General features: G+C 45.1%; 1 protein-coding gene across 3 annotated transcripts in view; it reads right to left on the reverse strand.

Moving 5' to 3' along the window:
- Positions 1-14669, reverse strand: part of Sash1 (SAM and SH3 domain containing 1) — a 252044-nt gene that overhangs the window by 146157 nt on the left and 91218 nt on the right. For all 3 annotated transcript variants that reach the window (XM_045158593.1, XM_045158595.1, XM_045158592.1), the window contains exon 2: positions 3164-3292. In XM_045158593.1, the coding sequence (XP_045014528.1) occupies positions 3164-3208 (45 nt within the window). In that variant the 5' untranslated portion in view covers positions 3209-3292. The remainder of the gene's footprint in view (positions 1-3163; positions 3293-14669) is intronic.

Here is a 14669-nt window from a genome sequence, read left to right on the forward strand (position 1 = left end):
AGGGTCCGCTTCCCCAGTAGGACGTGCCTGCATTTTGTAGGAAAAGGGCTTGAATATGTCAGTATGGCATCTTACTTTTCTCTCTGACTGCAGTTTAAGAATGAACTGTCAAGCTTCTGGCCAGGCTCAAATACCTCCCATCAATTTTACCCACCACCACCTTTGATGGGAACTAATTAAGCTCATGTGGTGTTTTTCCTCCCCAGACTATCTTTTGCAGCTTTGGAACACAGCACACAAAATTAGGCCCATCTGTCTAAATGGGAAGGAGGCTATTTATCCCCTGATAGACAGGCTTCTCTTCTTATACAGAGACTGCCTTTTGAGATTCCTGAGCACCATGAATGATTATGTATGTATTAACCAAGCTAGTAATTGTGAGAGCAGTTTAGCGCTGGATCAACCCTCATCTACCAATTCAGTCACCATTTCCTTGCACAGTAAAGTGTCCAGGGCGACTACAGTACTATGAAATTATCATTCAGTCAAAATTAAGAGACTTGACCAGGCATGGTGGTGCATGCCTTTAATCCCAGCACTCAGGAGATTAAGATAAGAAGATCACTGTGAGCTCGAGGCCAGCCTGAGACTACGTAGTGAATTCCAGGTCATGTTGGGCTAGAGTAAGATCCTACCTCAAAACAAACAAAATAAAAAATTAAAGAGCCTTTCTTGAGAATTAAGGGCTGAGATAGAGCTCAGCTGGTCCACCACTTGCCTAGCATACGTCAAGACTGAGTTCAATCCCCAACACTGCCACAAGAAATAAGTCCAGAGCTGGAATGGTTCTATTCCCAGTGAAAATAAAATCATCGTGATGGTACACGCATGTAGTTTCAGCACTCAGGAAGTGGAGGTAGGAGGATTGGCCATTCTTGGCTACATAGCAAGTTTATGGCCAGCCTAGAATACATGAGACCCTGTCTCAAAAAAATAAATAAGTAAAGCACAATATTTAAGTTATTCTGTGACAATATTGCTAAAATTCAAGTATTTTTCACTCATACAAGGCCAGTAAGATCTTCAAATGTATTGCAAGTATTTTTTATATTTTCAAGATACAAAATAACAGGTCAAGTCTTTTGATATGAGGTTACTTTAAAAATATTGTGTTTGTGCCACAGTACAAGTGTGGAAGTCAGAGTACAATTTTGAGGAAAGGAAAGCAGATGAGAAAAGGGAGGGGAGGAAGGAAGGAGAGTTTACAGGGTACCTATCACTGGCACCCAACTACTTGTTCAGTCCCTTTGAGAACAGAAATCCTTTTATAAAACAGAAAAAAATGTTCTAAGTAATGTATTGAAATGTTTGTTTTTCCTATTCCCACCTTAAGTAAATTTATAAAACATTTTGAAATAAAGTTGGGCATAAAAGCTCATGCCTATAATTGCTAAAGATGATGAGGCTGATAAAGGAGGTTTGTGAGTTCAAGGTCACCTAGGCTGCATAGCAAGAACCCATTTCAAAAACAATTACCAACTAATAAGTAAGGTTCAATCAAACCCCTACTTTTCAAAAATCTTCTGAAAGTAGAGGGTGCCATTATTCCCAGCGGGTCCATGTGGTGCCCTCGTACATGAGAGGATCCAAAGGAGCAGGAAGAGGAGGCCTAACGCTAGGTCTCTTGTGCTGCCTTCCCCGCAATGGAGGTCATGGGTCAGCAAAGGAAGCCGTCTGAAAAGGATGGGCTGAAATAGGTCTCGTATGTAACCAGTTCAAAGAAATAAATGTGGTTTTGGTAAGGTGTTTTTCTTTGATTTGTGTGTATGCGTGCTGTAGCCATTGCAAATGAATGCCCATCTGGATTTGCCTGAGTGGCTGGACCAGCAGGCTTTGCAAGCAAGTGCCTTTAACCACAGAGCCATCTTCCCGACCCCTTTGGAAAAGGGTTTTGTAGCCAGTGCACAAAACGGAGCTCCCAGCACACACTCAGATGGTGGAGCACTCCTGAGCTACTCACATAACCCAGGCAACACAATCACTCCACTAACGACATACACGCAGGTCTTCATGAAACGGCCCTCTGTACTTCAACATCCTTAAGTGAGAGCTGGAGATAGCAGTGTGAAGGATGATGACTACAAAGAGACCTCAATGACACCGAAGAACTGCAACAAAATGTGGAATGAGAGCAGGAAGCCATTGTTTTTTATAAATACACATGGAGGAGGGTCACTTTCTAGATGTTTTAAATATCCAAAAACACTGAGGACCACATGCTCATTGCTAGAGGAGGAATGATAGTTGACTTCTTGTTTCTTTCAATTTTATTTGACTTTTCAAAAACAGAAATGAAAGGGGTCTGAGGATAGAGCTTGAAGGTAGGATACTTAACCTAACATGCACAAGGCCCTGGGTTCAAAAAGATACAACAGGGAAGAGAATGGAGAAAAGAACTTGTTCTGAACCCCTGTGGGCTTTTAGCCAACCAAAACATAGCATGCACTGGTCAATAATAAAACAACCTAGTCCCTTAAGTTAAATGATAAATGAAGGGGCTAGGGGACTAGAGGGTTGGCTTAGCAGTTAAGTCATTTGTCTGCAAAGCCAAAGGACCAGGTTTGATTTCCCAGGACCCACGTTAGCCAGATGCACAAGGGGGCGCACACATTTGGAGTTCGTTTGCAGTGGCTGGAGCCCTGGCACGCCCATTTTCTCTCTCTCCCCCTCTTTCTCTCTGTCAAATAAATAAATCAAAATAAAATATAAAGGGGCTAGGGATGACTCCCTCCATTGGTAGAGTGGTTTTCTAATAACATGCACAAGGCCCTAGGTTCGATTCCCAGCACCACATAAACATGGTGGTGCATGTTTGTAACCCCAGCACTTGGGAGGTAAAGGTAGGGGGAGTGGAAGTTCAAGGCCTTCCTAGGCTTTATAGCTATTTCAAGGCCAGCCTAGGCTGTAATAAGACCCAGTCTTAAAAGACAAACCCATTATTTTAATAACTAAAAAACCTGGGTTACATAGGCACAACAACACTCATTTCACTGAACACCTGCAGAAGATCAGGGTTGATCTTTGGAGATCTGCTCCTTTGCTGCTTGCTCACCAGCAGCCTAAGACAGAGGCTCCTGGCAAAGCTGGGGCTGTGAAAAAGACCAGGAGCACCCATAGGAGCCATTGCGCTCAGCAGAAGCCTCTCCCAGCTCCACCCACTCACCACATCCAGGTCCTGGGAAACGCGCCGTTTCCGCAGCTCCTCCATCCTCTCGCACACGTCTGAGAAGCAGGTGTTGTAGTAATCCGCATACTGCTGGGCCAGGTCATCAATGTTCCCCAAGGAACCATCCTGAGGGGAAGGAAGACAGGAGGAAAAGACGGGAGATGGTGGTCAGGTCAGGTCAACTTCCACAGGATGTCCACAGTACTAATAGCTACTGTTTATTACCTGGTGGACATGAGCCAGGCTTTTAACTCCTGAAAGCTAATTCCCAGGAGAGTCCTCTGAGATGGGACTGGTTCTTTCTGTCACTGTATTGATGGGCAAAATAGCTCAGAGAAACTTAGTGGTTGCCCCTCAATCCCAAGGCTAACAACTCGGCCCGCTGGGCTCAAAGCCAAGGTCACCAACCCATACCTCTCTGTCTGCCTGGCACAGCTAAGAGATGTCCGGCAAACAGTACTATTAGTAAAGTCGCTGTGAGGAACAGGCTCCCTGACACTTGTCACAGACATGGCCATACTGTGCCTCCCAGAGAGTTTATCAAATGGCACTCCCCCTACCAAAATTGGAATGGAACCCACCACTGTAGACTCCATGGGGAAGGCTGCATCTGGGGCACAATGCAGCCCCTCCCAGGAGAGCCTTAGAAAATTGGAAAGCCTTAGTCATTAGTGATTCATTATTCATTGTTATAGTCATTAATATTCATGTTAGTCATTAGTCATTCCAAGTACAAGTGCAAGAGTACATGTCACAAGCTTGCCTAATAAATAAGTAAACATGTCACTTGTCTCCCAGAAGTGGGTGTCCAGGTAGTTGCTCTAGAGTCTGCCTCACACAGGTTACATGGGCTCAGGCTCACTTCTTCACCTCTCAGTGACACTAGATTAAGGACCACAAGCCTTGCAGGGAGCAAGTTGGCGCCTGTGAAACAAACACGCTGCCTGGCGAGTACTCAGTACTTAGCGAGGAGCGATCACTAGGCGAATGACTGCATTCACGCTGTGGTTCCCCAAAGGGAGCAGATTCCTCAGTGCGTGTCTGCACACACCAGAGCGGACGACAGAAATGCTGTGTGTATTTCTGAGTTAAACATTTCTTCTATCACTTCTTGTATTCCAAAGGCAGATACCTCCTTTCCTCCACTCCTGTTTCTCACACATCCTCCCTTTGCTGTGAATGAGTAACTTTGCCAACACAACCAAGGAAAATCCAACCTGCATAGGACCTAAACTTCATACAATGCCCATGGTCCAGCCCCTTTGGTTACTAATGACTGTTAATAACCAAAGCAGCCTTCCTTATATGTGGCAGGGCTTGAGGTTCAATTTCTCCCATAGCTCTGGTCAGGAGTTCTGAGACCAACTTACCCCACTTCTGTATTCCCTGATTTTAGGAACTAAGGAAAAGAAGAAACAGAAATTGAAAGAAATGGTTTTCTAGAAATGTCCTTCCTTTCCCACCAATTACACATTCTGCATTTGAAGAAAGTGCCTCTAAGCTCCTAGTACAGAGCTAGGGAAAAGGGCCCATACATGGCCAGTAAAATCTTTGAACACTTGAACATGCCTAGGCAACACTCAGTCTCCGTCTATCAGCTGGCTAGTCTAAGAAGACAGGCTAGACAGGGCAGGGAGGAGGGCCCCCCTCCCTATGCAGCGGATGTTCACGGCAAGTGCCCAGCGGGGAGCAGCACTGGCAGGGTGAGGCTCTGCTGCAGACCTCCACAGACCTGTGCAGGGCGCTCAGCCTACCACCTCCTCCTCTGCCTCCCCAGCCTCGGGAAGCCTTGGGGACAGGGGAGCCAAGCCAAAATAGCTTCAAGGGTGGTTTCTGAAATACAGCATGACAAGCATGTTATCATACTGAGAATCTCCCTCATTCCCTCCGCATACCTTGCACGAACCATGGGTCACAGAGCAAACACTCCAAGAGCCCCGCAAAGGGTATGCTGTCTCCTTTCCCACTGCCCAATCTGCTCTTGGCCCAGCCACCAATGTGACCTTGCTAAACAGAGGTGACCAGCTCTCCCTCTACTGAGACCCTTCCATGCCACTCACACCCCCCCACCACCAAACGCCCTCAAAATAAACCCCAAATATACCAGCCTGACTTCCCCTCACTTTCATCTCGTGTTCTCATTCCCAGACCAATCAGGGAAAGATACGGAGGCTGTGGACTGGGAAAGCCACAAAAGAAACGGCTGGCAATAGGCAGCCTTAAGCCTAAAGTAGGTTTATTCGCAGCACTCCCCACCATCCTGCCTGCCCCCCCCCCCCCTTGAGCTCTACATCATGGGGAAGAAAACAGCTGTTCAGCTCACGTTGGGCCACAGACAGCCCATATTTCACACCCTCAATATGGCGGCACGGCCACTCCTCAGTGGATGCTCCGCAGGTAATAATTTAGAGCTGGGTGGCCCAGCTGCCTTTACATGGGCTCAAATCGCTTTCCAGATGTGCAATGAGTCCCTGTAATTACTACATTCATCTGTCTTGATGATTTAAATGTCAAAAAAGCAAAACACCAAAAGAATGCACATGTGTTTTAAAAGTAGGTCTTGCCCACCACCCCCACATAACAATCTTTTATGTCCCAATCAGACAGAACCAATGAGATACCTGGTCATTTTTTCTATATCCATTCAAGCTCCAGGCTTTTTGAGAAAGAAAGCTAGTAGTGATATAAAGGGAGGAAACTTTGGAAGATGATGATTGTTTATGGTCTAGACAACAGAGATTTCAGAGGTAATACGAGTCTCCAAACTCACCCAGTTGCAGACATTAAGTACGTGAGCCGTTTATGGGGCTATCATATGAATGTCTCTTCCTTTTCAGGAAGGTTTGTTTTTTACTTTTATTTTTTGGTAATTTATGATTTTTCAGAACCTTCTGGAAACCTCTGCATCACCTTTGTCCAACTTGTTCTTTGAGATAGGTAGAGACCTACTCCAGGAAAATATTCACTCCCACCACAAGTATTTTCAACCTGAGTCTCTAGGGAATTTGAATGAGGCTGCTGACATTCCAATAACACCACACTTTCCACATCTTTCCTTCTCTTTTGGCTTTTTCAAGGCATGGCCTCACTGTGTAGCCCAGGCTGGCCTCAAATTAACATCAATACTCCCGCTCCAGCCCGTGCATAAGAACCAACCAGTCTAACTTGTATCTTTCTTGTCACCCTACCTCACAGTGGTCCTGATATGCGGTGCTGATGTTGTAAAACAAACTTGTAACAAAGACATGACTTGACATCGTCTCTATGGTTGCTGGAATAAATACCACTATTAAAACACTGAAACAAGAGTCCTTTTTAAGAGTTTTAAGGTTTTCAGCATTTCTGGTCTAGTGTTTATGAATTGCCTAATCTGTTTTACTTCTTTATTTTTTCCTTTTTGGCTTTTTTTTTTTTTTTTTTTGTTCTCATAAATGAAACTTCTTTAAAGAAATATTAGACCAAGTTTTGGAACAGAAGAAGACCTTATTTCCTCAAAAGATTACATAGGCAGATGGTGAAATCTTAAGTCATATTATTCTTTTACAAAATTTTTCTCCCCTGGGGGGAGGGTATTACCATGGGATATTTTTTATGATCATGGAAAATGTTAATAAAAATTGTGAAAAGATAAAAAAATTAAAAATATATATATTAAAATAAATTCTTCCCATGTGGTTTTCATGAACAGGGGGAAATGTAGGCATATCAGAGTTTTCCTTCCCGCACGACTGAAGCACAGCCCAGGACTTTGCCCCATGCCGTCCTCTGTGCAGAGTGGACATGGCCCCGCTGCCGGGGGTCAGCTCAGTGCAGGCTGAGCTGTGTGACATTCTTCTGAGGCTACGGAGCACAGTTACACCAAACAGCCACCCCACAAATACTGGGGCATTTAAACGAACGCTCCTGGTAGGACACACTGACAGACTGAGACAGGGATGAAAGAGGAAAAAGAGCAGCCCTGTTCTCTCAACAACCAGTTGAACGATATTTTCTGAGGTTTAGCCCAATGTACTTCTCTCCCCCTCTGTAATATGAAAACAGAAGTCATATTTTCCCACTAATTTTGCTGGTTTCACTCCCTTGTTTTTTTCAGATGACACTTTTGGCTTAGCATAACTTGATGGAGGGCTGAGGGGGTCACACACTTGATAGGGTGCTTGTGTGGCATGAGCAAAGCCCTGAGTTTGATCCCAGCAAGAGCATAAACCAAGCATAGTGAAGTGTACCTATAATCTCAGTACTTGGGAGTTGAAAGCAGAAGGAGGAGGAGTTCAAGGTCATTAAAAGCTATGTAACACGTTTGAGGCCGGCCTAGGACACATGAGATTGTGTCTTTAAAAAACTAACAATTGCTGGGCGTGGTAGCGCACACCTTTAATCCCAGCACTTGGGAGGCAGAGGTAGGAGGATCCCTGTGAGTTCAAGGCCACCCTGAGACTGCATAGTGAATTCCAGGTCAGCCTGAGCTAGAGTGAAGACCCTACCTTGAAAAAAAAAAACTAACAACTGGGGGCTGGAGAGATTGCTCAGTGGATAAGGCACTTGCCTGCAAAGCCTAATAGCTGGGATTCAATTCCCCAGTGCCTATGTATGGTGAACTGCACAGAGTGGTGCATGCATCTACAGTTTGTGTGTGGAGACTGGAGGCCCTGGCATGCCCATATTTATTCTCCCCCACCCCCATAAATAAATAAATAAAATACTTTAAAAACCTAACAACTGTGCTTGTTAGGGGAGATGGCTCAGTATTTCTTCCACAAACCTGCCAACCTGAGTTTGATCCTCAGTGCACAAGTCAAGTCATACACAGAGTGGCACATGAACCCTAAGTATAAGAGTCAACTAGACTGGCCTTTCCAACAACAAAACAATGATAAGAGCCATGCGTGGTGGCACACGCCTTTAATCCCAGGCTGGGGAGGCAATGAGTTCAAGGCCACCCTGAGACTACATAGTGAATTCCAGATCAGCCCAAACCCTACCTCAAAAAAACATAAAGACAAGAGATCCTATCTCAAAGAAGATGGAAGGAGAGAACTTGCACCCTAAGCGTGCTCTCTGACCTCCACACATGTGCTGTGACATGTGCACCCCTACACACACATACACAAACACACACAAATCGTTTTTCAAATTAAAAAATAACAATGAATCAATGCTGTATCTTGTCATGTCATATGAATTAATAAAATATCTCAACAGACTTAAAGTGGGGGAGGTAAAAAAAATAGGTCTCTGAAATACTAGGAGATATGATATGATGAGCTGATGTAGATTCTGTGCAAATGAACCTGTGACCCCCTATTTTATGTTTCTATAAAAATAAGTGTCTCGGGCTGTGGAGATGGCTTAGTGGTTAAGCGCTTGCCTGTGAAGCCTAAGGACGCCGGTTCGAGGCTCGGTTCCCCAGGACCCATGTTAGCCAGATGCACAAGGGGGCACATGCGTCTGGAGTTCGTTTGCAGTGGCTGGAGGCCCTGGCGTGCCCATTCTATTTCTCTATCTGCTTCTTTCTCTGTCTGTCGCTCTCAAATAAATAAATAAATAACTTTTAAAAAATGACTAAATAAATAAATAAATAAACAAACAAAAAAAATGTGTCTCATGGGAAAACCTAAGTGTGTCCTTGTAACTCCTTAAGAACTGAGGGGAAGAAAGAGAACAGACTCCTGACTGCCTTTGTTTCTTCCTTTTCTGTTTTTATAAGTATATACCTGATGTATGTTATGTAACATAAATTATATGTTGTATTTATATTGCTCCTTGTTCTACAGAAAGAAGTATGTCTGTGTTTACAGTGCCTGTACAAGTCATTAAAGCACTAAATGCAGCCTGGCTTATTTCTTAAATGACTTCACAATGTGTTTTCATTCTTAATTAGCTGCCTTAAAGAATTTGAGGCAATCAACACTTCAGCACCCTTTCAGGTGAAACTACTACAAGGATAAAAAAGACTTTAATTCTGGTTTCCATGTTCAGCCTCACTGAACCTGCATGATACCCCTGTTCATGGTAGTTCTGTTATCCCATCCTGTCTTGTCATTTTGGAGAAATTCACAATTGATTGCAAAAGATTTTCTGGGGCTAAGCAGACAGCCCAGTGGTTAAGGCACTTGCCTGCCAAGCTTAAGGACCCAGGTTTGAGTCCCCAATACCCATGTAAAGCCAGATGCACAAAATGGCACATGCATCTGGAGTTCATTTGCAGCAGCTACAGGCCCTAGTGCTTCTCTCTCTCTCTTTCTCTCTCTCTCTCTCTCTCTCTCTCTTTCTCCCTCTCCTTGCAAATAAATAAACAAATAAGTAAATTTTTTAAAGTTTTTCCATATGATCATTCTCAAAATTTCCACAGCTAGCTTGAGCTGGCATATTTATCATGTAACAACTAACAAGACATGCTATGAGACATATGAAATCACGCTGGTAGTGAGGGAGGTCCCGGGGGTGAGCGCACCCACACGGCAGGTGGCTGGAGGAGGGCTGACCTCATCCTTCCATTCTGCTCTCCAAACCACCCGGCACTTGCCAGAGTCTATGTATGTAATTCTCGCTTTGGCAAATGTGGCCATACTATTGTGTGTGTGGGCGTGTCCCAGCTCACATACATCTGCTCCTAAAGTGTACATGACCAGACAGAAGGCCGAACGACCACTTGCTTCTTCCTCAACTGTCAGTTCCCGATGCCAGAGCAGTGGCCTCCACATAATCTGGGGGGCAGATTATCAGGAAAAAAAATGGGGACACAGTAAATGTATAATTTATCAGCACTCAATAAATGCATCATTTATTAATAAATATGTATTGTATGTACTTACAAGCATGTATTGATAAAGTCAATGTACTTATAACTCTAAACACGTGCATGCTCTTTCCTTTCTCAAATGGATTAGGGACTGTGCTGGTCAAGGCTGGATGGCATGAACTGGAAAACACAGACCATTCCAGCCGTTCCTGTGTCCAGCCCTGACACTCTAGGTCAGCCAGGCCAGCAGAGAAGAAGGAAGCAGGCTGTGGAGGAGAGCCAGGACCAAACACAGAACTGAGAAGACAACTGGAGGCCACATCTGTTTCTCCTTGTCAATTGGATGCCATAGTGACCTCCAGGGCAACCGGAGATCTTCACCATGAAGGAAGTCTGTAAGGCTCTGGAATTTATGACAATTTGGGCATTGCTTCATGCCAACAAGGTTGACCAGCAGATCAGAAACACCACTGGTGAGGAGTGACAGGCCTGGCATCTTTCACCAACGTTTGGGATCTAAAACAAGGTTGTGAACATTCACTTTCAGCTTTAACGTCTCACAGCAGGGCCTGGGGAAATGGCTCAGTGGGTAAAGTGTTTGTGACACAAGCATAGAGAGCTGAGCTCAGGCCCTGCGCCCATGTCAACGGCGGGCGTCGTGGTGTGCACCAGCTCATCTCTGGGACTAGTCTGGCCACACTGGTGAGGCTAGGCTCAGCAAGACATAAAGCCTTAAAGAATAAGGTGGAGAAGTCGGGGATGGTGGCGCACGCCTTTAATCCCAGCACTCGGAAGGCAGAGGTAGGAGGATCGCTGTGAGTTCGAGGCCACCCTGAGACTCCATAGTGAATTCCTGGTCAGCCTGGGCTAGAATGAGACCCAACCTCAGAAAAAAAAAAAAAGAAGAAGGGGGAGAGAGACTGATGAGCACACCCCATGTCAGCCTCTGGCCTCCACAAGCACACACATGTGTGCCCACACACCACCACACATATACATACATGCATGATTTTTTTGTTTTTTGTTTTCTGAGGTAGGGTCCCACGCTAGCTCGGGCTGACCTGAAATTCTCTATGTAGTCTCAGGGTGGCCTTGAACTCTCAGCAATCCTCCTACCTCTGCCTGCCAAGTGCAGGGATTAAAGGCGTGCGCCACCACATCCAGCTTATGAATAATTTTATTATTATAGGCAGAATATAGCAAGGTGCATCCTTTATTTGTTTTAATGCTATCATGTGTGGAAGCACGGGCAGTGCTGAGGGCTTTCCTGAACTGTACACCTGGTATAAGGTCTCTTTGCAAGTCTTAAAGACCTTGCTAGCTATGGGAGTGACAGTAACACTGAGAACTTGAAAAAGCAGAGACGAGAGTGGGCACACTGATAATCTCCTTTCTAAAACGCACAAGTATGGAGTTGGTCTTTAGATCTCATTTGACTTAGCAGATGGCAATTTTAGAATGAACTCATTTTCCATGTCTAAACTGCCCTGAGCTTAATAGAATGACAGATTTGGAAAGCATAGCACAGTTAGCTGGGTGGGAATGAAGTCACAATTTTAGACCAGATTCACAGATTTTGATGAGTATGAGTCATACTTTTTGAGTTTTCTCAGGCTGCCACTGGCACACATTCCTGACGAGTGGGTAGTTTCATTAAGTATATCACCACTCAAGCACTGACTAGGGAAAAAAAAAAAAAAAACTGGTCTATGGTAGTCCTAGGATTCTAGAAAGAGTATGCTTATCTCAGAACAATCATGACATTTCTGACACTGTGGCTAGATGTCATATGATATTCAATGTGCTCGTTGCTTCTTCTGAAACTTAGAATTCTATTACACCGTAAAGAAGCAGCCAAGAGGTGTGATTCCTGCATGGAGTCAGGAGGGCCTTGACTCTGAAGTGACTTCTTATCTGTACTGTGCAAGAGACGCAGAATCTAGCTGAACTCCGCCTAACTTGACTAACAGATACCACTCCTGTACCTCAAGTAGACTCACCTGCCCCGTGGTGCTGTTGCCAGGACTCCGCGTGTCTCAGGTCTAATGGGTGACACGTAAATGCACGGGACGTGGGCACCTGCACCGGGGCACGTCACACCTCCCCGGGGCCCAGGCACACAGCCTGACAGGAGCAGCCAGGTTTCCTTCAAACTCATGGGTTGGGGAGCTAGTGAGTACATGGGGGTAAAACAAGAATCGTGACTGAAAACTCTAGAGCTTGGGAACGGTGACTGCAGACGTGTGAAACTTCATTTATGTGTTTGTTATTACCAGCACACGTTACAGGGTTTTGAAAGCGCGACGTAGGACTAGCTCATTTTTGCACCCGCAGGAGCTGACAGTCACCTAAGAGCATCTATCAGGTGCCCGCGTGAGAACAGGAGGCAGGAAGTCCGGCTGCCTGCACTCTTGAGGGTGTCGTAAAGCTCATTCAGCAACTAGGACTTGGGGGATTTTCCACTAAATCAGCATATTAATAAATAACGGGGAGGTTTTAGTCAGGATCTTATACCCAGAAAACAAGTCTCGTGAGTGAGACAACAAAACGGGAACTATTATCACCAGAAACCATGGCAAACAGAGAAGTGGGGGAGAGAGTGGGAAGTAGGGTTCTAGGCAGAAGGGACAATTCATCCAGAGACTTCCTAGCCTGTCTCAAACAGAAAAGCCAGGTTGACTGGCTATAGTCAGACTGCAGGGATGTGGCAGAACAGGGAGGGATGGGGGAACCCAGGTTTGGGGACTTTTCATGAACCCAAAGACCACACACAGCTATTTCAGCGGACAGGCAGTGTGAGCATTCGTTAAACTCCTGCTGTGAGTTTCAGTGATAACCACTTCCCATAAGTTGAAAGCAGTGACGCAATCGCATTTGCACTGCATTCCACATAAAACCCCTTTAACATAAGACTATAACCCTATAACATAGGCCCCTCACCCAGCTAGAAAACTCTACAAAATGGGAAACCAGTCCAGGAAGCTCATCGAGTCCTTGCCCAGATGTTGGACTGATAGTATTCATGCTGCTGGCCACAGCACGAATCATGTAAGTGACCCTGAGACCCACCTCTGCCTCTGTGGTCTCTGTCAGGGCCCCCTTCCCATTTTTGTCACAGAAAAGCTTACAGCTTCTCCACAGTGACAACGTGGTCAAATTCCACTGGAATGTTCGACATCTTTGCAAGTATAGTCAGTCAGTTAGGGAGAGGAATGTCCATGAAGTAAAGGCAGCCTGTGTAAGAATCACACCGTGGCCAAGGAGCCAGTCAAGAAAAGATTGGAGGGCCTGCTTCTGAATTCCACCTCGCCCATCACTAGCTGGCGATCCAGGGTGCAATATTTAAGCATACTCTTTTCCCTCATCTGTAAAATGAAAACACGGCTATCCCGCAGGTTAAGGATGGCATTCCATGAGGTATCTGTAAATCCTGAGCAGTGCAGCTGCCATGCAAAAGCTATCATAAGGCCATCCTCCCCCAAGAGGAAGGCAAACATGCCTCTATCCACGGATAGGGCCAGGTCATATCATCTGGTGTGGATCACAAGATTCCAATTTAGTGTACACACAAACATCTAGAATTTCAATACAGGAAGGACTGCAAATATCATTGGATGACTTCACTTTAAAATGCTTTTCTCCATCGTATTTATTTAGTTGAGAGAGAGAAAGGAGGGAGAAGAAGAGAGAGAGAGAGAAAACGAGAAAGAGAGAGAATGGGCATACCAGGGCCACCAGTCAATTCAAATGAATTCCACACACATACACCACCTTGTGCATCTGGCTAACATGGGTACTTGGGAATCAAACCTGGGTCCTTAGGCTTTGTAGGCAAATGCTTTAACCACTAAGCCATCTCTTCTAACCTTAATTCACTTTAAAGATAAATAAAGAGGAACCGAGAGAGGCCAAAGGATTGTGAATGACCTGTCTTTGATAGTATAAGAAAACTCTTTAGTTAGTCCAGGGATTAATTACTTCTAAGTATGTCCATGATTGTTGATAATTTCCAACATGTTAAGAATCATAGATCCTGATGAAATCCAAAGCACACTAATTTTGCTTTCCTTTTTTTTTATTTTATTTTTTTTAAGGCAGAGTCCGTGTATATAGCTCATGCTATCCTGGAGCTCACTACACACTATACAGCTTCAGGCTGATCTTAAACTCTTGATCCTCCTACCGGAGCTTCCCAAATGCTGGGCTTACAGACACACACCACCATGTCCAGCTGCCAAAGAAAGTTCTTTAGTGTGGTGAGGTAAGTTAAGGTCCCCAAAGTGTTGCCATCTTTCATATCCTGACTGTGATGACGAACCTCTGGTTGTGATCTTGACAGGATTTAGAATCACCATGCAAACAACCTCGGGTTGTGTCTGTGAGGGGTTTTTCAGACTATAATCGTTTAGGACAAAGGACCCACTGTAACCGTGGGCAGCACCTTCCTTGGGCTGGGTCCCTGGACAGTACGAGAAGGAGACAGCTAGCTGGGCGTTCAGAACTCGTGGCTCGGCTCGGCTTCCTCGCTGTTGGACTGAAGTGAGCAGCTGCCTCAAGCTCAAAGAGCTTCTGCCGCCCGGCTTCCCGGCCACGATGCACTGAGCTGTAGCCGTGGAATGCACCCTTCCTTCCTTAAACTGACTGTTGTCAGGTATTTTGCTCCAGCAATGAGAAGTTAACTAACACACACAATTAAAAATAAAATTAAGAGGGCTGGGGGCAGGATGGCTTAGCAGTTAAGGCGTTTGTCTGCAAAGCCAA

This window comes from Jaculus jaculus, chromosome 9 (assembly GCF_020740685.1).
Source record: "Jaculus jaculus isolate mJacJac1 chromosome 9, mJacJac1.mat.Y.cur, whole genome shotgun sequence".
NCBI lineage: Eukaryota > Metazoa > Chordata > Mammalia > Rodentia > Dipodidae > Jaculus > Jaculus jaculus.